Source organism: Triturus cristatus, chromosome 3_1 (assembly GCF_964204655.1).
Source record: "Triturus cristatus chromosome 3_1, aTriCri1.1, whole genome shotgun sequence".
NCBI classification, from domain to species: domain Eukaryota; kingdom Metazoa; phylum Chordata; class Amphibia; order Caudata; family Salamandridae; genus Triturus; species Triturus cristatus.
The window spans coordinates 907,272,335-907,299,672 of record NC_140583.1 but is presented as its reverse complement, the minus strand read 5'-3'; the positions used below and the strand labels follow the sequence as shown (position 1 = coordinate 907,299,672).

General features: G+C 46.2%; 1 protein-coding gene across 6 annotated transcripts in view; it reads right to left on the bottom strand.

The window, feature by feature from the left end:
• The window catches only part of DPP4 (dipeptidyl peptidase 4), a 554,733-nt gene that overhangs the window by 285,508 nt on the left and 241,887 nt on the right, over positions 1–27,338 (bottom strand). For all 6 annotated transcript variants that reach the window (XM_085645431.1, XM_085645429.1, XM_085645433.1 and 3 more), the window contains 3 exons: positions 10,271–10,323; positions 10,089–10,161; positions 1,043–1,163 (listed from right to left, as the gene is read on the bottom strand). In XM_085645431.1, coding sequence (XP_085501557.1) covers positions 1,043–1,163; positions 10,089–10,161; positions 10,271–10,323 — 247 coding nt within the window. The remainder of the gene's footprint in view (positions 1–1,042; positions 1,164–10,088; positions 10,162–10,270; positions 10,324–27,338) is intronic.

Sequence of the window (27,338 nt, the reverse complement as noted above, 5' to 3'; positions counted from 1 at the left end):
TTCTGATCAATCAATGTGTCTAGATGTGATCCTTGTCCCTTCTTGGCACCAAGTAGCCCAGAAAGAGATGTTCTTTCAGCAGAAAAACCAGGGTTATGTGCCTGGTGCTTATTTCCACAGTTAGTAAGAATTCCAAGTTGCCAATTATCCAATTTTTTCTTGTGAATGTGCTTGGCTCCCACACACCTACTATGGCACACGGCAAGCACAGCATATAATTCCAAAGTCTCATATTAGCTAGAAGCAGAACACAAAAATAACCACTGCATCTACAGGTGGATAGAATTCAGCCTCCAGGATGGGATTCCAATAGCAAACAAGCCAAAATTTTTCACATTTATGGCACACTATATTAAGGCTTCAAATACGGAAGTATTATTACTAATGGATTCTCTATATTTTGCCAGGGCCCAACTAATAGGACATAAAGAATAAAGCAATTTAATGAAAGGGCACACGTTGTATACAGAAGGTTCATGGTCATTGGACTCAAGGAGAAAATGCAGTTGACAGAATTGAAGAACACTGTTTTAAACCCCAATCAATAACACAGAACATCCGGCCTTTGTTAAAAAAAAAACATAACGCTTGTTTATTATCCGGAAGTGCATTTTTCACATTATTGTATTTAGTTCATGAATTCAAATATTTCACCATATGATCAATTTCGAGATCCTATTAGTTTCTAACATAAGTATGCGAGAGCCCTTCAGGATTGCAATGGCATTATTGCTAAAAGATAGGAGTGCCATATAGATATAGATAGGTAAGACTTCCCCAGTGGGATGGAAATCTATTATTTCCTCACTGAGAGGAGTACGACCTCCAATGAAGATTTTAGAAGAGATTCTCTGAGAATGGCGGTGAACATTCTGCAATCAATATATAATAACATCGAGCAAACATGCATAGCAGAAATACTGCAAACCTTTAAATAACACAGACCGTATCAGGTTACTATATATTGTCACCTGTGAGTATATCTAGACTTACATTGTTTCAAATGAAAATAAACAATAAAATGAAACGCACAAAAACTTACCTTCGTAAACCCAATCAGGCACGCCATTAAAAATTTGATTTTCTTTTCCATTTGTAGTGATAGGACGAGGTTTTTCACCTGGTTTTTCCATCATGTATATATTATTGTCAAACACATAGACCTATAGACGAAAAATACAAAATTGATCAGTCAATGGAAAATATAATTAAATTATATTATCTACAATGCAATATAAAATTAATAAAATGATAGAAATGACAATGGTCGCACCAACTCAAATATCCATTCAAAAGCACAATGTCAAAGGAATGGAAATATACGTTTGCTATTATAAAAGAGTTATCTTCCCTACCATGAAAGAAGTTAACATGTAACAGAGGGCCACATGTACCACCATTTTATTTTGTGAGTCTCTAATTGCAATTTTTTGTAACTCACATTTATAGACTCGCAAAATGAAATGTGCTGATGTGTCTCATGTAGCGGTCTGCCTTGGGCCTAATCGTGCTGGGTTGCGCACCGCGGCTGAGCACAATGATGGGAGACCACACAGTTTGCTTGTCGGGCTCCAAGTGCCCTCGAGCGGTCACACCCCTTTATTTTAACGCGCTCCGCCTTCCTGGCGTCAGTGCGTGGGTGGGACATATCCGGCATGGAGGCCAGAGCAGTCAGCTAGACTGCGGACTCCTCACATCCCATCCCAAATCAGTTCTTTTGTCCTTCACCAGGGTTCCGCCGATCACTTACTTGGCAGACAAAGTCTTTCAGGCATGTGCTTGGGCAAGGATTTCCCCATAGTCTATACCTCGGGTGACCACTCCGGGTGCTGAGAGGAGACGCTGGCTCTCGGGGCGCTGAGGCCGCCTCAGGGGATTCTCATGTCACAACTGCACGGGGTGAAATGGACTGTGGTCTCACCGGCGGACTTCCACAGGGATCTTCTTGCTGTGGCTCACTTTGTTCCCATGCACAGGGATCTTCACCGACTCTTTCCTCAGTGGGGGAAGCTGGAACCCTTTCGAACAATGAGATGTTGCATGTCACGGTTTCCCCTTCCGTTTCTGCTGTTACCATTGTTCCTTTCACGCTAACCACCAACCACTGGCCTGGTTCAAAACGGGTCCGAAATTTACCCCCTGGCCTCCTGTCCTTCAGTATGACAGTGTCACCTCTCTGAACTGTGTGGATTGTTGCTCTCTGTGTTTGGCTGGCCATAAGGTTTTGTTTCTCTCTCCTCCCTGTGGCGCCTTCCTCGTCAAAGGGCAGGTGGGGAGGGTGTCGCGGCGAGCGCCGTTGAACATGAGCGACCACGGAGTTTGGTGGGTGGTGCAGTGAGGGGTGCTCCGCTACTCCCGGACGAACATTTGTAGGTGTCTTTCAGAGTCCACATTCTCGGCCACTACAATGCGGAGGGCTTTGGTGAGAGTCCTCATAAATCTTTCAATCTTCCCGTTGGCTTGGGGCCCTTGTGGGGTGATGCGCTTGTGTCGTACCCCGTGCTGTTGCATGAACTCTCGGAACTCGTGGACCTGGAACAGGGGCCCATTGTCACTTTTGATTTCTCCTGGGCATCCGAACATTGCGAACACCTTCTCGAGCACTGAGGCCACCTGGGAAAAGGCGGTGGAGCTGATAACTACCACAATGGGATACTTAGAGTAGCTGTCGATGAGGGTCAGGGTCGTTCGACCATTGGGGAGGCTCCCGAAGTCATTACTCACTTTCTCCCATGGAATTCTCCCATGTTCTTCTGTGTGAACAGGTGCAGGTCTCTCTGAGGCGCTTGTCACCTGGCAGGCAGTACACCTTCTTACTGTCTCTTCGACTTGGGTTTCCAGTCCTGGAAACCAGACTTACTGGGGCTTTCATCTTTTCCATGTCCTGATGACCTCCATGAGCTAATTGTGTAGACCGGTGCTGTAGCACTGTTGGGATGACAATCCAGGTACCTCTCAACAGGATCCCGCTTTGGGTTACACTCAATTCATCCCGAATCCGCCACATCTGCATGAGACTTTCCTTCTCCGGGCCTGACCAGGCAGTGGCAGTTGTGCCCGTGCCCCCCTTGGACGGCCACACAAACCTTGGTGATGACAGGATCCCCTTCTGCTGCTGCAGCTACCTCTTCCAGTGTTAGGGCCTTTGGGCAGGTGATAGTAGAGATCATGTTGAGAGGGGCCTCTAATGCTTCGGCGTCCAGTTCTTCTTCCTCACCCTCTTGTGGGCTGGGGTGCCGCAAGAGGAAATCGGCGGGGTTTTTGGTGCCGCGCCGGTACGCCATGTACATCTCATACTGTTAAAGTCCAATGGCCCATCGCTCAATTCGTGGAGGCGGGTGTGGTGCCGACCCTTTGAACAGGGGTACCAATGGCTGGTGGTCGGTGATGACTAGGAATGGTTGGCCACAGACATACAGGTGGAAATGTCGGCATGCCCATCGGATTGCCAGGGCCTCTCTCTCGATTTGCGCATAGCCCCTTTCTATGGGGGACAGGTCTATGCTGGCGTAGGCTAGGGCAGCCCATCTTCCTTGTTCCTGCCCTTGTGTGAGAATGGCCCCAAGGCCTACGGGACTGGCGTCCACGAGTACCTCCGTTTGCTTGACCGGGTCGAAGTACACCAGCTTGGTGTGGTCGAGAAGAGTGCTCTTGATTTTTTGAAACGCCGATTCTTCCAGAGTTCCCCACTGCCACATGGCATCAGCACGTGTGAAGTTCCGGAGGGGCGCTGCGGTGGTGGCTAGGTCAGGAATGAACCTGCCACAGTATGTGGCCAACCCAAGGAAACTTCATACTTCCGACACTGTCAGAGGGGCCGGGGCGTCCTTGATTGCCTGAGACTTCCTCGGGTCTACTTGAATCCCTTCCTGATTGAAGGTGTATCCGAAGAATTCTATTTGCTTTCAGAAAAACAGGCCCTTCTCTCTGTGGAGGATGACCCCATGGTCCTAGAGTTGCTTAAGGGTGGCTCTCAGGTGTTTGTAATGCTCCTCTGCTGTCCTCGAGTGGATGAGGATATCGTCACTTACGTTCAATACCCCCGGCAACCCAGTCAGGATCTCCCTTATAGTGTCTTGGAAGATCTCAGCCGCCGACGAGATGCTGAAGTTGAGGTGTTTTTACCTCCGCAGGCCCAGGTAGGTACTGAACGTAGTAATGTACCTGTTTTCCTTCGCCAGCACCAGCTGGTGGTAGCCGGCATTAAGGACCAACTTCGAAAACCACCGGGAGCCGTTGAGGTCAGCCACGATATTGTCCATTGTTGGCGTGATGTGGCGCTCGCACCAGATGGCTTTATTAGGAAGCTGCATGTCTATGCACAGCCTGATTTTTCCTGGCTGTCGGGGTTTTTCTGCGATTACCATCGGGTATACCCATGGTGTGGGTCCAGACACCTTCTCTATGACCCCTTGATCTTCAAGCTTTTGGAGTTCCTGTTCTACTAGCAGTCTGAGGTGGAAAGGGTTCCTCCGGTGCCTCAGGGCTGTCGGGGTGACAGAATGGTCTATGTGCAGCTTGATTGGACTTTTCTTTATCCGTCCTAGGCCCTCAAATAGGCTTACGAATTGGTTGAGTAGGTCCTTTGTTTGGTCCACTTGTACACTCCTCGCGAACGTCACCAGTCAGGACCTCCCTTATGGTGTCTTGGAAGATCTTGGCCGCCGACGAGATGCCGAAGTTGAGGCGTTTGTACCTCCGCAGGCCCAGGTGGGTACTGAATGTAGTAATGTACCTGCTTTCCTGCGCCAGCACTAGCTGGCGTTAGCCGACATTTAGGTCCAACTTCGAAAACCACCGGGAGCCGTTGAAGTCAGCCATGATATCATCCATCGTTGGCGTGATGTGGCGCTCGCCCCGGATGGCTTTATTCGGAAGGCGCATTTCTATGCACAGTCTGATTTTTCCTGGCTGTCGGGGTTTTTCTGCGATCACCATGGGGGATAACCATGGTGTGGGTCCAGACACCTTCTCTATGACCCCTTGATCTTCAAGCTTTTGTAGCTCATGTTGTACTAGCGGTCTGAGGTGGAAAGGGATCCTCCAGTGCCTCAGGGCTGTTGGGGCGACAGAAGGGTCTATGTGCATCTTGAATGGACTTTTCTTGATCCATCCTAGGCTCTCAAATGGGCATGCAAATTGGTTGAGTAGCTCCTTTGTTTGGTCGCTTGTACACTCCTCAGGAACGTCACCAGTCCAAGATCTTTGGCTGCATGGCTGCTTAGCAGGGTGTCTGCCTCTTGATGTCTTACGTGGACGTCCGTGAGGATCCCCTTATCTTTGGACCGTATGGGTACGGTCATCTTGTCCTTGAGTGGCAGGGGCGTGTAAATCCTGTATGCAAAGATCTTTGTTTTGGAGGGCCTGAGTTCTGGTTTTGGCTTCAGTCGCTTATACTGCTGAACCCCCATGACATTCACTGATGAGCCAGTGTAGATTACAGCGCTGACTTCAGATCCTGTGATTCGCACATTGCATGTGGGCTGAGGCCTTCTCCTCCTTTTGAGTGCTTGCGCAAAAGAAACTAGGTATGTTTCTCCTTTGTCCTCCCCTGAGGTTGTGTCATCTACAAGGTAAGTGGTTCGCTCGCATTTCATTCCCCCATGTGAGGATGTGAGGCAGAGGTTGGAGAGTTGGCGCACCATCTTCCGTGCGGGTGCAGCTCATCGTCCGTCTTTCTTTGGGGCTTTCCTCCTGCATACCTACACAAAGTGGTTTAATATATCACAGTTGTTGCATTTTTTTCCCAGGGCCGTGCAGGATTGGGGGGGGGTGTTCCTCATAGCTGCAGTACCCACATTGGCCTCTCGGGTTTGGCGGCAGACGGTCTCTTCGTCTGTTGCTTCTGTCGCGGGTCTTGACTGCATCAGCCTGTTCTACTTTGATGGTGGCACTCTTCTCAGTTGATCGAGTTAGAGCTAAGTCCAATTCATCAACGTGAGCTGCTAATAGGTCGTGCGACCTGGCCATGACTAGTATGTCATTCAGCGGTATATTCGGTTGTCGTAGGATGAGTCCACGCAGCACCTTGCTGCGTATCCCTTGGACGAGCTGTCATTTGATTTCTTCGGCCGCTCTCTCATCCACTAGGTGTGTGCTGGCTAACTCCCCAGCCTTGCATGGAAAGTGTCTATTGATTCCCCCTCTCTTTGCCCGGCTTGCCTCAACATGAACCGTTCAAAGTCCGGGTTCAGTTGAGGGTCAAAATGCGCATTGAGCGCTATTGCTGCTGCGTTATTCGGGGGTCCGATATTTGGTAGGTGTTTGAAGAGCAGGTATACCTCTTCCCCGGCATAATGGAGCAGGAGCGATCTCTTGATGGCTCTGTCTGTTTCCATGGTTGCTATAAAGTAATTTTCAAGACGTCTGAGCCACCTCTTCCACCTTGGGGACGCAGTGGTGGGGTCAGCTGCTTCACAAAATGGTGGAAGTATTCCTGTGGGGGGTGTTGCGGGACCATGCGGGCTACCGCCTGGTTCTTGTCTGGGTTGTCCCCCATTGTGATGGTGGGGAGGTGGCTTCGCTCTGCGTGGCGCAGAAGATGCTGGGTACCTTGTTTTAGCAGTTCTGCATCACGGGTTAGTCAGGAGTGCCTCTTCCGTGCGCACAGGTGTGACTCAGGTTGTTGTCAAGTAATGGTGAGAGCGGGCTTTGTGCTGGGTGACGCGTGGGCAGCTGGTCACATGGACGTTCTCTACTGGTGGCAGCTTCTGCTCGCGCAGGGGTTCACTGGTAATTTGTTCCAGGTGATATGTGGGCTTGGCCAACCAATAGTGCCTTCCTGTGGGCAGCGTGCGCCGTCTCTGTGGTTTCTGCGGCCTTGCCGCCATCGACCAGGTGTTATCAGGGCAGGCCCTCAGTCCGATGATTGAGTCGATGTTTCCCTTTTACCTTTCTCCAGCAGTGCTGCTGCGGGATTCGGAGCGTGGATCCGGCTAACCTCCTCGTCGCCAATGTAGTGAACTGCCTTGGGCCTAATCGCGCTGAGCGCAATGATGGGAGACCACACAGTTTACTCGTTGGGCTCCAAGTGACCTCCAGCGGTCACGGGCCTTTATTTTAACGCGCTCCACCTTACTGGCGTCAGCGTGTGGGTGCGACATATCCGGCGCGGAGGCCGGAGCAGTCAGCTAGACTGTTGACTCATTACATCTCAGACAGATTAGGGATTCCCACTGGGGTGCAATGGACCTGCCTCCTCAATATTCATGAGACAGGTGGCAATTTGCGACCCCTGGGAATGGGGAATAACACAGAAATGGTGGCTTGCTAGGGACAGCATACCACCATGTCTGTGTTTGCTTTTAAATAAAGCAACTTTTTTAATGCATTGGGATGTGTTTCAAAAAGAAAAATGAAACGTTTCAGTTTTGTTTTTTAAGAGTAGGCAGTCACCCGTGGGACTACTGCCTGCTCTTAAAAAACTTTTTTTGCTGCCAGTCACAAAGGGGAAGTGGTTCCTAGGGGACTCCCCGGGGACTCTTTCCCATTTGCAACTGCCTTACCAACTACTTGAACTAGGCGGTAAACTGCAATTGTTTTGCGATCGCATTCTGGTAGCAAATCAATTGTAAATCCCCCTGCGACTCACTATTAAGAAGGGACGCCCTTGGCACGCCCTTTCCTAAGAGCGACTCGCAAACCCTATTTTGCGAGTTGGTAATAGGTTACCGACTCGCAAAATAGAGTTTGCAAATAGTAAAATGCATTTTACCAGTCGCAAAGCGTCTGATGGACCATTTGCAACCGGCAAAATGCGTCATACATCTAGCCCATACTCTCAATTATAAAGTCCAGTGCCATAAATGAGTCCTCCTTCAGTGTAGAAGAAAACTGTCTCATCGCTTTGTGTGTACAAGACAGAACGTACGCTGACGTCTTGTGCTCAAGACACATTTCAGTCAAAGTCTACATCACCGCCAGGGCCAAACTGGCTACCGAACATTTGATGGTCTGGGAGGGTGGAGGGTGGGCACCCTTTTTACTGCCATGGTGGCCAGTGTCTACCTCAACCTCCTCCCAGTATTCACAACGATTTTTAACAGCACCAGAACTGATGACAGTTACATCATCAGAAATCCGAGAAAATAATGGATATAGATCATTCAACAGTTGGCCACTGCCTCTTAACATAATTGGATGATCTGCAACCACAGGAAAATCAACATATCAAAAAATGTAATCGTATTGTGTGGAAAATGGTGGACTATCCCAGCCATGTTCCCTATGCCCCAAGGAACCTAAAGCACCAGCATTACTCTTCATTGCCACAGTGCTGTCACTTATCTTAAGTAATTCAGTTACCCAGATCGTCTTTCCACACTGATCCATCTGAGGCTCAGTTTCCCATTCCTGGGTTCTCTCAGTGAGTCTAAGCTACCTTGATACTTGTACTAGATTGCACTAATGGCACTTTCCGTGCGGGTCCTGCCTTCTGTCTTAGCAAGCTACAGTGCCCAAGAACCCTCTTCTAATGGATCATTGAACCATCTCGCACCAGCCTTTAGAGCCTGGCACCTATTCCTGGAAGCCCGGACAAACCTTTTTCAAGGCTTTTTGTGGGGCAAATTGTGCCACCCACTATGCAGGTCCTTTTTTACAGCGACAACAGAACGTAGCGCCTCTAATTAACCCTCCCACTCATCAGATGTCTTGCAAAGGTGGTGCAATATTTGGGGTACAACATGAAAAGCTCTAAAACTCTCAACCAAAACAAGTAAGCTCACAAGCTTCCTCTAATTTTGAGTTCCCCCTCTCATATGACTAACACAGTTTATTTTTTTTTATCAACGGGACACCTGCCCAGAATAAGACGAGGTGCTAGAAGGATAACAGTGTCAGCTAAACATTAGTACACTAGCTATGATGGTGTGAAGAATCACTCTGTAAGCCTTTCTCTTCTCTGTGACATAAGAATAGATCTGTACAGTGCTAAGGTCAAAACTACAAAGAGGGACACACCTGATCTTTCCACATAGCGGATAGACAACCGTGCACTTTACCGACCATGCGTACACACGCTAGTTTACATCAATTTGGCCAAGTACTGCACTGTTCTGTAGAGCAACATAAGCGACAGACAAGTGCTAAACAACTGCCATATCCAATCCAGTCAAACCCATCCAATCCAATGCACCAGACATATCTGGGGTAGGATGAAAAATCTGTTTACTAAATAGACACATACTGATTATTAATGCCACTTTATTAGCTCTCAGTGGGATCAAAATCTAAAACACATTTGAGACAAGAACACAATGAATGATTGTGCCAGACCCTGCCACAATTTCTCTTTATTGGATTGTAGGATTTAAAAAGGACTCAAACTAAACTATTGATGCAACCTTACATTAATCGAGACCAGAAAGTGGCCTGAACTAAAATGGTCTAGTTACAGGGGTGATTTTGTGTATGCCATAAGTAGCAGTTTTCAGTGAATCTCTCTTTGGGTGACTCTGACTTGAGTATGATATGAATGTGATTATTTAATGTAATTAACAACAAAGCGTCTAATGCTGAATAATGGGTCCTCCTATTGATAAACAACATACACCAGATATGGCTGCTGATCACTGGTGTAATGACAGAAAGTGACAGACTGACATAAACAGGGGCGTAACGGACAACCCGCAGCCCCTGGGGTGTCTGGCTGGGGGCAGTCTTCGATACATAAGTCGGGCCCCCTCAGCTTGTCAACTCAAGGGTATGGGTAATGCCAGCCCGTCCCCCCCCCCCACCAAGCATCCTCTGCAAGGGGGCCCTAATTTTTCCTTACACCACTGGACACAAATTCGATCAGGCTTACAATAAAAGTATATATACTGAGGCCAGATTTCAAAGGGGCATGTTGATTTGTACAAGGGAGAATGATCACATACACACTTTCAGCCTTTGGTTTTTGAGGATAATTTGAAAAATACACTCTAATGAGTCTACTACAGAGCATCTCAAATGTGTGTCCTCTGTTTGTCATAATTTCAATTTCCATAACTTTGTGCACATACTCATGTTGCATATATGAATTGCAATAGTTACAGTACCACAAATTCTGCTTATTCATTATTTACAGTAACGAAATATGTACCCACCAGCTTGTTTCCAACAGGAGACCAGGTTATGTACTGTATGTTGTCAGGAAGCAGACTGGTGTTCAGCAGTACACTGGGTAGAACACAATTAGCAAAAAATTAAAACCAAGATTGTCAGTATTTTGTTAATTGAATAACAGATCTTGTTAAACCATTTGGATATTGTAAATAAAAATACTGACCTATTTTCAAGGTCATAAATGCCATAGGACGCAGTGTAGGAATGTCTCCATTGCTGTAACAGAATAAACATTGCTAGTTATAACTTGTGGTTGTTATTATTTACAAATTATTGTACAACACACCTTTTGATTTATGTAACCAACACCATGAACGTCTATTTACTCGAAACCATTTCATCTTATGGAGGTGGTGAGCAGGTGGAAGAAACTTAATGAACATTCACATCCATAAAATGCCTCACTGAGGATATTTACTCATGTGAAATTCATCTCATGGTGTGGATTAAATAAAGTGCCCTGGGGAAGCAATGGACATGAGCACCCGCTTTTGCACCCCGGGGAACTTTGGGTGCTGCCTGCACTGTGAAGGGTGGAGAGCCGACTACAAATAGCATCTCCAGTGCCTACTTATGCACTGCACCCAGTTCACATCTGATCCAGGCGTAGCACGCTATCTGTAACTGTATTTGTACTTGCATTTATATGGAGCTTACTACCCCTGACGAGGCACTGGGTGCATTGTCTTGGTTATTGGCTGGCGCACCAAGTTAAAGGTATGCTGTGGTGTACAAATGGTCTTTGAGCTCTTTACATAATGGGGTCTCAGGTGTCGTTTGCTTTTTATTAGAAACATTTTTCAAAGGTCAGACTTATATAAGGATGATCAACATGGATGTTTCCATATTAGTGAATGTGAAAAATAGCATGTGAGCATTTGTTAGAAGAACAATGACAAACTATTTGTCTCTTCTCTGTGCATCTAAATAACTGAAGCTGTATTACAACCTGCAGGTGACTTCTTTAATGAGTCCTAATTCATGTTTTGTACTCTCAAAAAAACTAATTTATACTTCCAAAGATGTAATACGGTGGACGGAGTGGGGCGGGACTAGATAGACGACAATGAGTGTAAATTAAATAAATAAATACTTTTCCGGCGTCTTTGTCTGTCGAGTACCCCACCCCACCACGCCCCTAGCCCACTGCTCTTACCTGCACAGGCTGCTCAGTAGGTGAACACGCACCAACTTGCAAATTTCTGGGTGTTCACACAATTTTGTACACCTCATTTCTATCATGTATGTGGTCATATATTTACTCCTATCAATGGCAGTAGTCAATCTTCATCCAAAGCTGGAACTAAGAGAGAACACCCATAAAATGTTACATGGGAGGGGGGTTCTCCTTCAAGAAGCGTTAAAAGTTTGATTATTTAATGAGGTGGGAGACTGTCCATCTCAGGGATTAATCACACCTCTTGTCAGCAGGACCCTTAAAATACACTAAATTAACCTGAGTTAGCTCAAGCTCCCGGTATCTCTGGCACACACCAGACAGACTGAATTTAGCACACTAAGTAAAAAAATCCCCCAGCAGATAAAAGAAATTACAGTAAGTTACTAAATACAATGATACCAAAACAACAAAAATCCAATTAGATCAACCAGTGGTGTGAATTTTTACCGATTTGAGGGAAAGTAGCACCACAAAGTACAGTGACAGTGGTAGTCAGAGATCACTATAGACCAGGACCTAAGTGTGATTTCAGGTGCTTGAAGAGGTTCAATTTGAAGCTGTTTATTAAGAAAAATTTAAGTTTTGTGACATTTACTTTGCTTCAATTTTTATAAAAAATCCAACTTCAGGGGCGTGGCCAACTGCCGACAGGGATGGCCGCACGGTATCCAAGCTCTGGCGCGCTACTCCCAAAATATTCGTCTAAGCCGAACGGCCCCGGCCGAAACATCGCCCCGAGGGGATTACTGCATGCAGCTGAGGCTTGCCTAGACGCGGGCAGACTTTTGTGCCGATCGCGACTGCTATGCGGGGATGGCTCCAGACACCAGCTCTGTTAGAATTAAAGGTCTCCAAGCGATGTGAGGTGGAGAACAAGTTTATTACAGGTGAATCCTCCAGCCTTCATTAGCCACTGACCCAACGTTCTAACCCAAGCTTCACGCCAACATTCCATGCATGGGCGAACCCAAGAGGGGAAGAGGGCGGGGGGGGGGGAAAGGGGAAAGAGGAACAGGGACAGGTTATAACACATCTCCCTGCGGAACAAAGCAATGAACAGACAAATCTACTGCAGGTTACAATGAAACCAATACAAACTGAAACTGTGCATGGAAATTGACTAAGGTTACTATCCTGAACTAAAGGAAAACAATGACCAGTCACGGTCCCATTTTGTAGTCTGCTTGCCAACTTGGGGGTCTACGTGCTCTGGTAATTTTGTGTTCCTCTCTACCCAGCCTACCCGCGTTATGATTACTCTCACATGTAGGTTGGGTACCAACTGTGCTTGGGCACCCCGCTATGTTGTCCATGCTCCATGTGCCCCCATCTTCTAGCACTACGGCATTGTTGTAGACCTTCGTTATCCTCAGTGGTTTATAAAATGAAGAAACCTTGGATTTGGATAGGGAGGGCTTCTTAACCACCACCCATTGGCCTTCTTTCCACTTTTTTGTAGACGCTCCCCATCGGTTGTCATACCATAGTTTGTACTCTTGTTGATGTTTCCGCGTCTTCTCAGCCACATGATCTCTGTCCACCCATACGGGGGTTCCTCCATTAAGCCAGTTGGGCGTGAGTTTAGAGCCTGGGTTCCTCCCTTTAAGTGAAACAAACGGTGACACACCTGAGACCGCATTGGGAGTTGTATGGTATGACCACAGCATCTTCCTGATGGCCTCCTCCACTGATACTCGAGAACTCAATGCAAGCTGAATGGTGTTCTTAATCATCCTGTTTGTTCTTTCTACTAGCCCATTGGCCTTGGGACAGTAGAGTGGTGCCTTGATGTGAGTGATAGCCAGTGTGGTCAAAAACAGCTTCATTTCTTCCGAAACGAATTGAACTCCGTTGTCCGTTATTAAGACTTCTGGTATGCCCTCTTTGGCGAAGGTATCTCTAAGGAAACTTAACAACACCGCCGTTGTGATGGAGGGGACCAGTCTTGTCTCAATCCAATGAGAGTGATAGTCAATTAAAACGAACATGAACTTCTGAGATTGGTTAAGTAGGTTGAGAGGACCGATTATGTCCAACCCCAATTTAGCCCATGGTGTAGTAGGGACTTCAACTGGAACAAGGGGAAACTTGCGAATCACTTTGGTTTTGTCGCTGGTACCACATGCCGTGCAGTTCTTAACCTGCTCCTCCACTCTGGAATCCATCCCTGGGAACCAGTAGTGTTGTCTGATTTTACTTTTGGTCATACTTCTACCAGGGTGCCCCTCATGTGCAATCTGGATTATCCTTTCGTACATGTCCTTAGGAGGAACAATTTTACTTCCTCTGCAGACGTGTTCACTCACAATGGATAGTTCATCACGTACCGGCCAGAATTGATGGATAGTTTCCGGCACCTCGGACTTGTTATCTGGCCATCCTGTGCGAATCATGTTCTTCAGTATGATCATCATGCTATCCTCCTTTAAGGATTCTTCCCACTCTTTGCGGTTGATGGCAGGAATCTCCACCCATAAGACCGTCTCTTCCGGTGGGTTTTGCATCGGATCACCCCCGTTCACAGGAAGCCGTGAAAGACAGTCTGCTATCCTGTTATCACTTCCAGGGACGTATACCATGGAATAGTTGAACCCTTGAAGACTCAGCACCCACTTTGCTATTCTAGGAGTAGTACCTTCCAACCTTTTGGTGGAGAATAACGGTAATAACGGTTTGTGATCCGTCCTTAACACAAATGGGATACCCCACAGAAAATACTTAAAGTGGTTGATGGCCCAGTAGCAGGCTAAAGCCTCTTTTTCCACCGTTGAGTAGTTAAATTCAGCGTCTCTCAACGTTCTGGATGCGAACGCTACCACAACTTCCTGTCCGTTTTTTTTTTGAGTTAGTGCTGCTCCTAGCCCCTTTGTGCTAGCGTCCGTGGAAAGTGTGGTCTTGGCATTGGAGTCAAACGCCCCCAGAATAGGAGCATCCGCAATTGCCTTCTTGATGAGAATGAAAGCTGACTGATGCTGTTGATTCCATTCAAATTTGGAACACTTCTTAAGCAACTCTCTGAGGGGCTGCACCTGGTCTGCAAAGTTTTTCACGAACTTGGCCATATACTCTGCAAGACCCAGAAATGACTTGAGCTCTTCTTTGTTGGTGGGCTCTGGAGCTTGTTTGACGGCATCAACCAAACTTGATTTGGGTTTGATACCTTCGCTCGATATGTTGTGACCCAGATAGACCACCGAATCCACTCCTATTTTGCACTTGTCCCTTTGGGTGGTAAAACCTGCCTTGCTGAGTCGGGTCAGTACTGCTTCCAAATTTTTATTATGCTCTTCAACGGATGAACCATGGATCAAGATATCATCTTGGAAGCAAAGAACTTTTTCCAAGCCTTGCAGGATATGTTGCATGATACGTTGGAATACTGCTGCCGCCGACGCCAATCCAAAGGGTAACCTGGCGAATTGATACGCTCCCAGCGGGGTTATGAATGAGGTAAGAGGTTTGGACTCCAGATGGAGGGCGACCTGGTGGTATGCTGAAGATAGGTCTAACACCGAAAAAACTTTTGCCTCGTGGATTGCAGATAACATTTCATTTATGTTGGGAAGAGGGTGTCTGTCCACCCAAATATTAGAGTTTAGATCCCTAAGGTCCACACATAGACGAATCCCTTTGTTTCCCCCTTTAGCTGCTACTACGATGGGCGCCAACCATTCTGAACTTTCAATTCTCTCTATAATTTTGCACCTTTCCAATCTATCCAGTTCTTCCTTTAGTGGCTCTCTTGTTAGAAGTGGAATGGATCTTGGTTTGTGAACTATTGGTTTCGCATTAGTTTTTTAGTTTGATTTTGTGAAGGAAACCCTTTAGAAGTCCTACTCCGTCCGTAAACACCTCAGGAAATTTGTTGCATATTTCTCTCCCCACATTAGATCTGTCGATCAAATACACAGGTTCAGGTGCGTTGGGGTCTAACTTGATCACCAAATCCTTTTGGTGTTTCCATCCTAGTAGGTTTGAACCGGTTTTTGTGATGTAGACTTTTCCCACAGTGGATCTATCCTTGAAATCAATGTTCATAAGTAGCATCCCCACCAATGGTATAGGATCTTGATTGTACCCCCCGGGTTTGATGTCAGGGGGTAGGAGTTTGTATGCACGTGTACCTGAATTAGCTTGGAAAGTAGCTTCATTTACAAGAGTGTACGGGGAACAAGAATCAGCGTAAACTTCGTACTTTATACTGTCTAACAAAATTACACATTTAGGGTATTCAGTGCTATTACCTTCTGAGGAGTTGGCTATTTGAAAAATTATCTCTTCACTAAATTGTTGTGGCTCTAACGGTGGTTCTAAATCACTACCTATCATATGGGTGACACTAGTTTTTTCACTGTGACAGACTTTGGAAAAGTGACCCCTCTTCTTGCACTTGCTACATACAACACCCCTTGCAGGACAATTCGTGCTGTTGGCCATATGATTGGGATTCCCACACCTGTAACATTTGGGTTTATTACCCGTTGCAGCATGTACTTCTGGACTAGAAGGTGGGAGTTTATGCTTGACATCTTTGCTAACTATTCTATGAACATTTCCCTCTGTACCTTGTTTAGCATCAACAGCTTCCTTCATTTCATTCATGCAATACGCAGTATGTTCAATACTTTTAGCGATATCAATAGCACGTTTCAAATCTGGGGCTTCTGCTAGAAGTCTTTCCTGAATTTTCTTATTACTAGTACATCTCACTAACTGATCTCTGACTAAAGACTCAGTTAACATTCCAAAATCACATGTAGAGGCTAACCCTCTCAATGCAGCTACGTAATTTATCACTTTTTCACTTTTCCCTTGAATGCGCAAGAAAAATTTGTGACGTTCTAAAACAATATTGATTTTGTCCCCAAATTGTGCCTCCAATTTCAATAACGTCAGTTGATACACATCATGCTGTACATCACCCTCACCCCCAGTTTCTACATTTACATTGTCAACAATGTCATCAGGTAAGTCTTCAAAAGTTTCTCTCCCTTGTTTGCCCAAATTGTGTAGTAAGACATGTTGTTTACGTACTGCTGAAAACCTGTCCCCACCAATAGCAATAAGGTACGATTCGAATAATTTTACCCATTTCTTCCATGGAACCGGTGGATCGTCCCCTTCCTCAAGAAATGGTGGAGGTTGCGACATTGCGAATGCAGACATGATGAAAACAAGAGGAAGAAGGAAGGTAAAAACCAGCAGGGAGTGAAGGAGAGAAACCAGGGGGAAAAACGAAGAAAAAGTGAGAAGTGAGTGAAATGGTAAATAAAAGTAGCGAACGAGAAGAGGGAAAGGTGGAAATATACCAGTAAAATATTTGAAAAAGACAGTGTACTGCGTTAAACCAGGAGCAATGCACAAAAATTACTTCAAATTATCCACAGAGGTAATGGAGCTGTTGTGAAAAGGCTCTGAAGGAAAATAACCGCAAAATCACGAATGGCCAGCAGGTGGAACTGATGAGGTGAAAAGCGGTGAGGAAAAGAGTCACGTGAGCGTCTTCTGTGAGGAAAAGTTAATCACAGTCTGACGTACTGGATTGCAGGCAGTGTCATCACACGGAGCGCTCACACGGAACAGCAGGCAGACACTCGTAAGCGCGCTTCAATAGAAGCAGGGTTGAAACGCAAACAGGCTCACCCCAGCGGTCCAGCTCACCAGAAGCGCTGAAGGTGGAGAGCGTCGACGGTGTCGGAAGGAATGCTCCTTGAAGCGCGCGGACCACAAAGCTGACTGGAACTCCGGAGCTGCACCCTGGAACAGCTACGAGGACAGGAACAAATCGTCCCTCAAGTCGCTGACATTCGCGCTGTGGCAGATGTGGAATGAAGTACTTCAGGAGAAGAGTTCGGTGGCCAGGGTTTCACTGAAGGCAGAACAGAACTGGGGGAAGGATCCAAACCGTCCCCAGCACAGTGAGTAGATCGTCGCCAAATTTCTGTTAGAATTAAAGGTCTCCAAGCGATGTGAGGTGGAGAACAAGTTTATTACAGGTGAATCCTCCAGCCTTCATTAGCCACTGACCCAACGTTCTAACCCAAGCTTCACGCCAACATTCCATGCATGGGCGAACCCAAGAGGGGAAGAGGGCGGGGGGGGGGAAAGGGGAAAGAGGAACAGGGACAGGTTATAACAAGCTCCAAATGCAACGACCTCGCAGGGCGGAAGTATCGCCCCACGGGGCGAGTGCACAAAGCAACAACACGGCTGAGGCCAGGTCCGCGAGTGGATTGGAGGAGCCGGCCGGGCGGTTCCCCCGTCTGGACTGCATTCTTTTGCCCCGAAGCCTGCCAGCACAACAGAGAAGCAGGTTGGTGAATGACTGCGGGAAGGGTCACCATCGGCATTGCTTTCTGTGGACCCCCCCCGAGCTGCTGTGTGTCTTCGTCACCGGGAGGTGGCGTGCCTGGGCAGGAGTCTCCCCACAGACCCCAGTGCCCATAAAGACTGTCGCCCTTTGCACTCAACAATATTTCAGACGCCTCAGGGGGCCGCCGCTATTTTTGAGAGGTGGTGTGCCCTTACACTGCGTAGACCCTTGCCTGCCACAGGTCCTCTTCAGGCTTACGCGTTACCCCGGATAGAACACTGGGCACCCAGCAGGGACAATGAATGACTGTTCGTTGCCAGTCAGGTGTGAGGACCCAGAGGTACTTGCCTGAAGTGGCCCTGTTGGAAATTGAAGGAGTGGCGCAGGGAGAGATTGTGCACCAAGCGAGGGGCTGCCGCTACTTTTGAGAGGAGGCCTGCTCTGGAACTGTAGAAACCCTTGGCTGCTGCAGGGCCGCTTCAGGTCAAAGTGATACCCAACATAGTACACTGGGCCCCAGGTGCGATCATTGCAGGACAGCTTGTTGCCCGTCAAGCACTAGGACCCAGCAGTGCTTCCCTGGAGGGGCGGGGGGCATCAGTGGCCCTGTGGGAGATTGCAGGAGTGGCAAGGGCAGCGATTGCATAACACGCAAGGGGAAGTTGTGAAGCATTACTTTGGTTGGGACTAGATTTGGGCCTGATACATTTGTGTTGGGCGAATACGGAGGTACTGGACCGGAGCGCCATGACGTGCACCTAAGTGGAGCTCTTCGCGCCTGGAGCCAGAGGTGAGTGATTGAGGTCCCTGAGGGAACTTGAGGGGTGCATCATCAACACGGGGTGGGAGGGCCAAGTACCACAGCAGACAGGTCGAGTGGGTTCCCACGGCAGGCGGCAGTGAGTGGTGTGTACCCCCCTAGCCCTGCAGTTTAACCCCTACCACGGTGCTGAGATGGCGACGGGCTGCAGCGGCAGAACAGTGACACAAGCCAAGCTGGACAAATTCGCATGGCAGAAGTCCCAGGAGGAAAGGCCAAGCGTGTCTGGAACTCAGGGGGAGGACCCGGAGCCTTCAAACAAAGATCTTCTAGCGGCAATCACCACGGTGCAGACCTCTCTCAAAAACCGAATCGACACAGTTGCCACGGAAATGGCCTTAATGAGGGAGGACATGAGGAAAATAGCGGACCAGGTGAGCACAATCGAGAGTACGACTTCAGGACTAGTAACAGAAAACCACCATCCTCAAGACACAGGTAGCTGAACTGCGCAAATCCCAAGAAGCGATGGCGATACAACTTTATGACTATGAAGGGAGAATGCTCCGTCCATCACCACCCCTTTTTGTACCGCTATGAAGGGAGAATGCGGCGCAATAATGTCCGAATTCTTGGTGTTCCAGAGCGGGTGGAGGGGCCGGCCGCAGATTTGTTTGTCGAGGAACTGATTTTAAAACATCTCCAGCCCAGAGGACCCTCCAAGTGCTTCTCCATTGAACGAGTCCATCGAGTGCCTGGGGGTAAGCCGAAACCAGGGCCCCCCCGCCCGCTTCTGGCCCGAGTGTTTAGCTTTCACAACCGCAACGTGATCCTGCAAACTGCGAGGGCTGCCCCTTCACTGATGCTGGAAAACCGTTGTATTCTTCCCGGACTTCACCTTGAGGGTCCAGAAGCAGCACCGAAGTTTTCTAGAAGTGAAACGTGCACTCACGAGACCAAGAGATCAAATATGCCATGTTATTCCCAGCCAAACTCGATTTGAAGCAGATGCAAAACTGTGGTTCTTACTAGGCCTGAGGAAGCTTGGGACAGGCTGGACGGGTGGCGCACAGTGGGCAAGCAATTGCATAAATCTACACCTGTGGCTGAAAGTACCAATGAGTGGCACCAGCAAAGACGGTTCCCACATCCCTCTGATTCAGAGTCACGAAGCCCTCCGGGATGAAAAAGAAAAGTGGGCCACTTCCGGGATTGGTTGGAGTTCTATCTGTCTCTGTTAGGTTATAGGAACTACATGTTGCACTCCTGTTATGGTTCCCGTTGGTGTCGTTTGCTGAATGTACTTGCGTGCCACTGACCCTCTGAACTCCGAAGATGTTTGTCATGTAGGATCTTCACCTTTATGCTGTTCTATAACTTGAGTATGATGCAATGGTTTTCACCCCCGGGGGTTTTGGCCGGGGTTGGGTATTTGGTTTACCATTTCTTTCCCCAGGGAGTGGGGTTGGGCTTGGCGGGTGCAGGGAGGCAGGGAGGGGGTCTAACCTGGGAGAAGGGGGGCGTGTTGTTTCTGTTGTATTTTCTATGTTTTGTATCAGTACTGCACAACGATTGCTTTTACAATGTCACCAATGGGCCCGCAGCACTTAGACAATTTAAAGGCCAGTTAAGCTGCCTCTGGCGACCAATGATACTCTGCTATGTGATGAAGGGAGGCACTGGGGACCCCCCAATGGGCGAATATATCTGGATATTTATCTCTCTTAAAGACTGGAGTGATGACGCGTGCGTTAACACTTAATTTGTCCACGTGGAATTTCAACGGCCTTGGGGATAAGATCAAGAGGGGTATTGTATTGCAGTATATTAAATGGCAGGAGCTTGATATGGTGATGCTGCAGGAGACGCACTTGGTCGGAAACTCCTGTGGGGCACTGAATAGAAAAGGTTACAAAATGGTAGTTCATTCCGGGTTTTCCTCGGGCTCCAGGGGGGTGGGGATTCTCCTTCGTAAGAGTTGCCCATACATTATCCATAATACCCGGACTGATGCGCAGTGCAGGTACGCAGCAGTTGCGGGCTCCTGGGAGAGGCGCGCCCTTAATGTTGTCTCTGTCTATGCTCCCCCAGGGTTACAACGATTGACACTACGTGACATAGGCACTTTACTGTTGGAGTTGCCTCTGGGGGTGCTAGTGCTGGGGGGTGACTTCAACTTCACAATGGATGGTTCTCGGGACCATCTGCCGCCCAGGGAGGACCCACCAAGAGGCTCGCATCTCTCAGCATTTGCTAGCGCGCTGGGAGTGGTGGACATATGGCGTTGGCTTAACCCGCTGCACACACACTACACATTCCAGTCAGGGGCGCATGGTAGCCAATCTCGAATAGATTACAAATTCACTCACGCCCAGGATATCCACAACTTCACCAGCTCTGGCCGCCTGGCCATAGGGATCTCCGACCATTCACCAGTCCTTACGACTTTTGGGATACCACAGAACAGACGTCCCTGTACCATTAAAACACAGCTGTGGGTTTTAAAGATACCTCAAATCAGAGAGGCCCTCCGAAAAGATACTGAATACTAGTTCTCCGAGAATGTGGGATCTGTTGACGATACGGGGAGCATTCAGAGCTGTCATAAGGGGCAGGGCGTTATCTTTGACTGCGGGGTATAGGGCTGAGCGAGCCAAGAGGGTGGGTGAGCTGGAAGCAGATATGTTGAAACTTGAGGATGTGGTGGAACGGATCCCCAATCAGGCGGACCAACATAGCCTTACGAGCAAGCATCAGGATTATTAACAACTTCTTTTAGAAGAGGCCCCGTTGCGGACTCTGTCTTCCCGACATAGGATCTACGTACAGGGTAAAAGGACAGGCAAACTCTTGGCATGGCTGGAACGCAAAGAGCAGGCGTCACGTTGGGTACGTGCGTTAACCGGCCCAGATGGTACTCTTCTCATTGACCCTCAATTGATTACTAATACCTCTGCATCTTATTTTGAGGAAGTTTATAAGATTCCACAGGTGTCGCAGGCCCCAATGTCGGCCGACCTCCTTGCGACTCTTAATGTGGTCAATATCTCCCCACAGGACAGAGAGGCCCTAGAGGTAGACATCACAGAGACGGAGATTCAGAAGGCCATACATGGAGTCCGATCTGGAAAGGCGATGGGTCCAAATGGGCTTCCTGTCGAGCTTCTTAAACCTATGACAACAATCCTAGTGCCCCACCTATTGAATCTATATAACGAATGTTTCGCGTCGGGTCTCCTTCTGGCAGATATCCGCACGGCCGCTATAGTAGTCATACACAAACCGAACAAGCCGGAGGAAGACTGTAAATCGCATTTCCCCATCTCACTCTTGACCGTCGAGGCTAAGATCCTTGCCAAACTCCTGGCCAATCGACTCCTTCCCTACATTGTCGATCTGGTACATCCGGATCAGTCCGGATTCATGCCGGGGAGAAACACGGCTCGAAATCTGCGACGGGTACATGGGGCCCTCAGCAGGATTCATACTATTGAGGAAGAGGCGATCCTATTATCCTTAGATGCCGCCATGGCGTTTGATACCATAGAATGGGACTTTCTCTTCGTGGTATTTGCCCGTATGGGATTCTGACCCAAGCTCATACGCTGGATTAGGCTCTGATATACACAACCCACTGCGCATGTTGTCGTCAACAATCACTGCTCGACTACTTTTGCCCTTCAACGGGGCACGAGGCAGGGATGCCCTTTGTCTGTCTTACTATTTGCCCTGGTGCTGGAGCCACTTGCTGTCTGGATTAGGGAAGATCCGGAGATACGAGGGATCAAATGGACAGCTGATCACGAGGACCGCCACTTCTGTCATTGGGCTACATGTGGGCTACATCTGGGTGATATTTGTGCTGCATTTGGGCTCTTTTGTGTCTGGTGGCCATCTTGGGAGATTTATTTGTTATGAAGTTTCCTAATTTCCTCATTTACTGCAGTCTCCTCAGTAGGAAATGCTTTCAGTTTTTTACTTTGATTCCATCAAGAAGTTATTCAGATATGTCACACATTTGCCATAAATTCTGAATGTTGCACTCTAGTTGCTCATTAGATCACTGTAGTAAAGGTACTGCTCACCACGGAAGTCTGCTGCTGGTATTAAAAGTGCATGTTTCAGTCTGCATTTCAGAAGTTTTTAATGAAATAGAAGAGGATTTGAGAAGTCACTCAAAATGTGTCCTAATTTTTCTTTCTTCAGCACTAATAATAATTTCTATGGCAAAATGAACCCCCTCATTGTGTTCCTTTTTAAATTAAATGTTTTAAGTGTTACCAGTTTTTTCCGAACAAGATGGCTTCAGGTGTGCCATACTTTTGTCATAAGTAAGACAGTAAGCGCTCTAGTTGTTCTTAAGAACACTCTGGGACATTCTGTCATTGAGCTATGCTTGGGCTACATCTGGGTGATTTTGGGCTACATTTGGGCTCTTTTGTCTCCGGTGGCCATCTTGGGAGATTTATGTGTTATGAAGTTTCCTAATTTCCTAATGTACTGCAGTCTCCTCAGTAGGAAATGCTTTCAGTTTTTACTTTGATTCCATCATGAAGGTATTCAGATATGTCACAGATTTGCCATAAATTCTGAAAGTTAGCACTCTAGTTGCTCATTAGATCACTGTAGTAAAACTACTGTTCACCATGGAAGTCTGCTCCTGGTATTAAAAGTGCATGTTTCAGTCTGCATGTCAGAATTTTTTAATGAAATAGAAGAGGATTTGAGAAGTCACTCAAAATGTGCCCTCGTTTCCTTTCTTCAGCATTAATCATAATTTCTATGGCAAAATGAACCCCCTCATTGTGTTCCTTTTTAAATTAAATGTTTTAAGTGTTACCAGTTAATTCCAATCAAGATGGCTTCAGGTGTGCCACACTCTGGGACATTCAGTCATTGGGCTATACTTGGGCTACATCTGGGTGATATTTGGGCTACATTTGGGCTCTTTTGTCTCTGGTGGCCATCTTGGGAGACTTATTTGTTATGAAGTTTCCTAATTTCCTCATTTACTGCAGTCTCCTCAGTAGGAAATACTTTCAGTTTTTTACTTTGATTCCATCAAGAAGGCTTTCAGATGTGTCACACATTTGCCATAAATTCAGAATGTTAGCACTCTTTTTGCTCATTAGATCACTGTAGTAAAGCTACTGCTCACCAGGGAAAACTGCTGCTGGTATTGAAAGTGCATGTTTCAGTCTGCATGTCAGAATTTTTTAATGAAATAAAAGAGGATTTCAGAAGTCAAAATGTGCCCTAGTTTTTCTTTCTGCAGCACTAATCATACATGTTATGGAAAAATTAACCCCCTCATTTTGTTCCTTTTTAAATTAAATGTTTTAAGAGTTACCACTTTAATCCAAGCAAGATGGCTTCAGGTGTGCCATACGTTTATCATAAGTAGGACTGTTAGCACTCTAGTTGTTCTTTGGAACACTCTGGGAAGCTGCAGTAGAACACAAAGGAATCAACTGACAATCTCTGCCCTTGTTGGATGTACATGTTTTACTGAGAATGTCAGACTTCATTCTCACATGACTGAGAAAGATAATGTGAATTTACAGAAAATAAGCTCTCAGTTTAGCTTAAAGATCACCTTCCAAACCTCTGTGGGAAAAACTGGAGAAAATATTTTTCTCTCAATCATGATATCCCAGCAGAAGGCTTTTTCACATGGTGAAATCACCTTAGAACATACCACAATTCCTAAAATGAGTATGGTACCATCAACAAATGATTTATAATGTAACTAAAGTCTTAAAACCTTCTATTAACCGCAATGCTTTTTAATGAGGTGCTATCATGTATATTGGTCCCAAGATGGCTGCCAACACTTCTTGGATGAAGTGCTGACAGCCAATCAGATCTCAGGATGAGATGTGTGGTTAGGCTCCGCCCACATATATATATGATTTTACAACAGATTGACACCAGACCTGCAAAAGGCACTTCCCTGAGCTGTGGACTACCTCTCTGCCAAATTTCAAGTAATTCTGTTCAGCCGTTCGGGCTGTACCTTGGACTAAAGGTCCCTACGGAAAATTGCATGGGGAAAACGCGTTTTGGGACCACCCTTTTTTCTCAGCCCCCGCTTGACGAATCCCCCCGAGACTTTCAGGGTCGGAGCGGAGCAGAGCGCCCCACCTATTTTGAAAATTTCGCGAGGATTCGTCAACCGGCGCCAAAGTTATTCCAAATAGAATGTTGCGGATTTCCTATGGAAACACGGTCCTAACTATAACTATCTACTGGCGACCGCCAGTAGATAATATATATATATATATATATATATATATATATATATATATATATATATATTCTGCACACCAAGTTGCCGTTATATAACAGGAACCACTCGGACGCCTCGACGTGTTGCAAAATTCATATTTTAATGGCAAATAACTACGCGTTTCAGCATTACGCCTTGTTCACGCTCATAGAAGCCTCATTTCACCTCGTTTTTAAATTCATTATAACGAAAATAAACAAAGGACTCATTACAAACACTCGTAAGTTACTGCTATCGAATATGGCGGCCGTTTTGTAGCATATCAACTTGAATTGAAACCGTATATGTGACAATACACACATCCGAATATCCCATGAATTTCAACATATATATAGTTGAAAATTATTGATAAACATATATGTAATGTTTTAAACTGTCGCCATTGACACAACCCTCTTATAGACAAGGTTTATCACAAATGTCGTCAGTAAGTACCAACTATCATATTTAACCCCAGTGGGTCATGACTCGAAGTCAATGGCGGCCATTATTATAGCATATCCACTTGGATAAAAACCGTATATGTGACAATACACACATCGAATCTCCCATGCATTTCAACATATATATGGTTGAAAATTACACATTATTGGCAGACATATATGTTATGTTTTAAACTATCGCCATTGACACACTTTTATAGACCAGATTTATCACAAATGTCGTCAGTAAATACCAACTATCCTCTCTAACCCCAGTGGGTCATGACTCAAAGTTAACATCCCTTGCAATTTAAGGCTGAATAAACATTCCATTACCCAAGTGGGTCTGATTACATTATTAAATCTTAAAACCTATCTTCATTGTTGTGTCACAATTATTGATCCAGTTGACATAAGGCCAGCTCAATTTTTCAAGCCGCAGATAACTGGAATGTCTGAAAATAAAAGGTTAAAATTATCAGTTCTTGAAAGCAACCGTTGCCCTCTAACATATTTATTTAATTAATCATCTTATTTCTCATGTAGGTGGATAGCTAATTCTTCGCTTGAATTTAGACCTTTAGGAGTCGAACTCTCCAAATCTATGATGTACTTTGACTCCAATTTTCTTAGAGATAATTCTCTGTTTCCTCCTCTCATCCCCAAATTTATTGCATCAATCACTACCATACGTAATTGATTCTCATCTTGACAATGTTTTGCAAAAATAAATGCCGGGCTACCGGGTATTGTTTATTATTGTTTCTTATAGCCCGGATGTGTTCCAACACTCTCTTTTTGGCCTGATGTTTTGTACTCCCCACGTACCATTTTTTACATGGACAAATCAAAACATAAATACAATATGTTGTATGACAGGTAAGAGTTTTTTTGATTTGGAATTCTCTTTTAGAATTTGGAAGCTCCAATTTATCACAATCAAAGCTTCCCCTACAGGCTTTGCATTTTCTGCAGCACTTAAAACCTGCTTTGCCTGTAGGCTTTGTCAGCTCCTTATCAGTCACAAAATTCTGACTTAACTCATCTTTCAGTGAGCGACTTTTCCTAAATGTTATCTGGGGATTACTGCCAAGATCTTTTTTGATGTGTTCATCTGTCAGCAACACATGACAATGTTTCTTAAAGATTTTACTGACTTCATTTGCTTGCCCTGAGAATGTGGTAATGAATCTTATGCCCTCTTTACTTACTTCCTCTCGATTTGGGTATAACAATTCATTTCTACTTACTTTTTCAACTCTTGATTGGGCTTGTTTATTTATTTATTTATTTGCTGGTTTGTATAGCCCTGGAATCGACTCCGGTTGGAGTATCTCTGCGCTTTGAGGAGCCGGTACAACAGAGGAATAAAAGAAGGTGCTAGATCTTATTTCTGAACAGTACGGTTTTCAGGAGTTTCCTGAAAGTGAAGTGTTCTTTGCACTGTCTCAGCGATAGGGGAAGTTTATTCCACAATGTAGGGCCAGTAATTGATAGTGCTTTGCTCCCATGTCTAGCTTTTTTAGCATGGGGAATCACTAAAAGAAGATTGTTGCTGGACCTGAGCGAGCGAGTTGGAATGTAGGGAACAAATTTATTTTGAAGATAGACGGGCCTTGACCATTTAAACATTTATGAATCAGGCAGCATATCTTGAATTTTGTTCTCTGGCTGATTGAAAGCCAGTGTAATTGCTCCAGGAGAGGTTTGGAAGCATTTCTCGGAGGGGCATTAAGGACAAGATGAGCTGCCGTGTTCTGAATGACCTGAAGCTTAGCCAGTACGCCTTCATTGGCAGAGAGCAACAGGCCATTACAATAGTCAATCCGACTTAAAACCAAAGTCTGAACCAAAGTTCTCCTAAATGAATCAGGTAGTAAAGGAAAAACTTTACGTAGCAGGCTAATGGTATGGAAGCATATTCCTGAAATATAATTAACATGCTGTCTGAATAGTAGATCTTGGTCCAAACGGATCCCTAAATTCTTCACGACCTGTTTAGGTTTGGGAACCATTCCCAGGTCGAGTGGCCACCAGTCCGGGGTCCACAATATTTTGGCTTCTCCAAACAGCATTACTTCAGTTTTGCTGACATTACACTGAAGGTAGTTGGAGGACATCCAGTGTGCCACCGCCTTCATGCCTGCAGAGAAAGAGCTTTTTGTTCAATAACTTTGTACCCCCGTTCTTTGAATTGTTTACACCTGATTTTTTCTTCAATCTGGTATGCAGGTAATGTGCTGCAATTTCTTTTAGCACGCAATAGT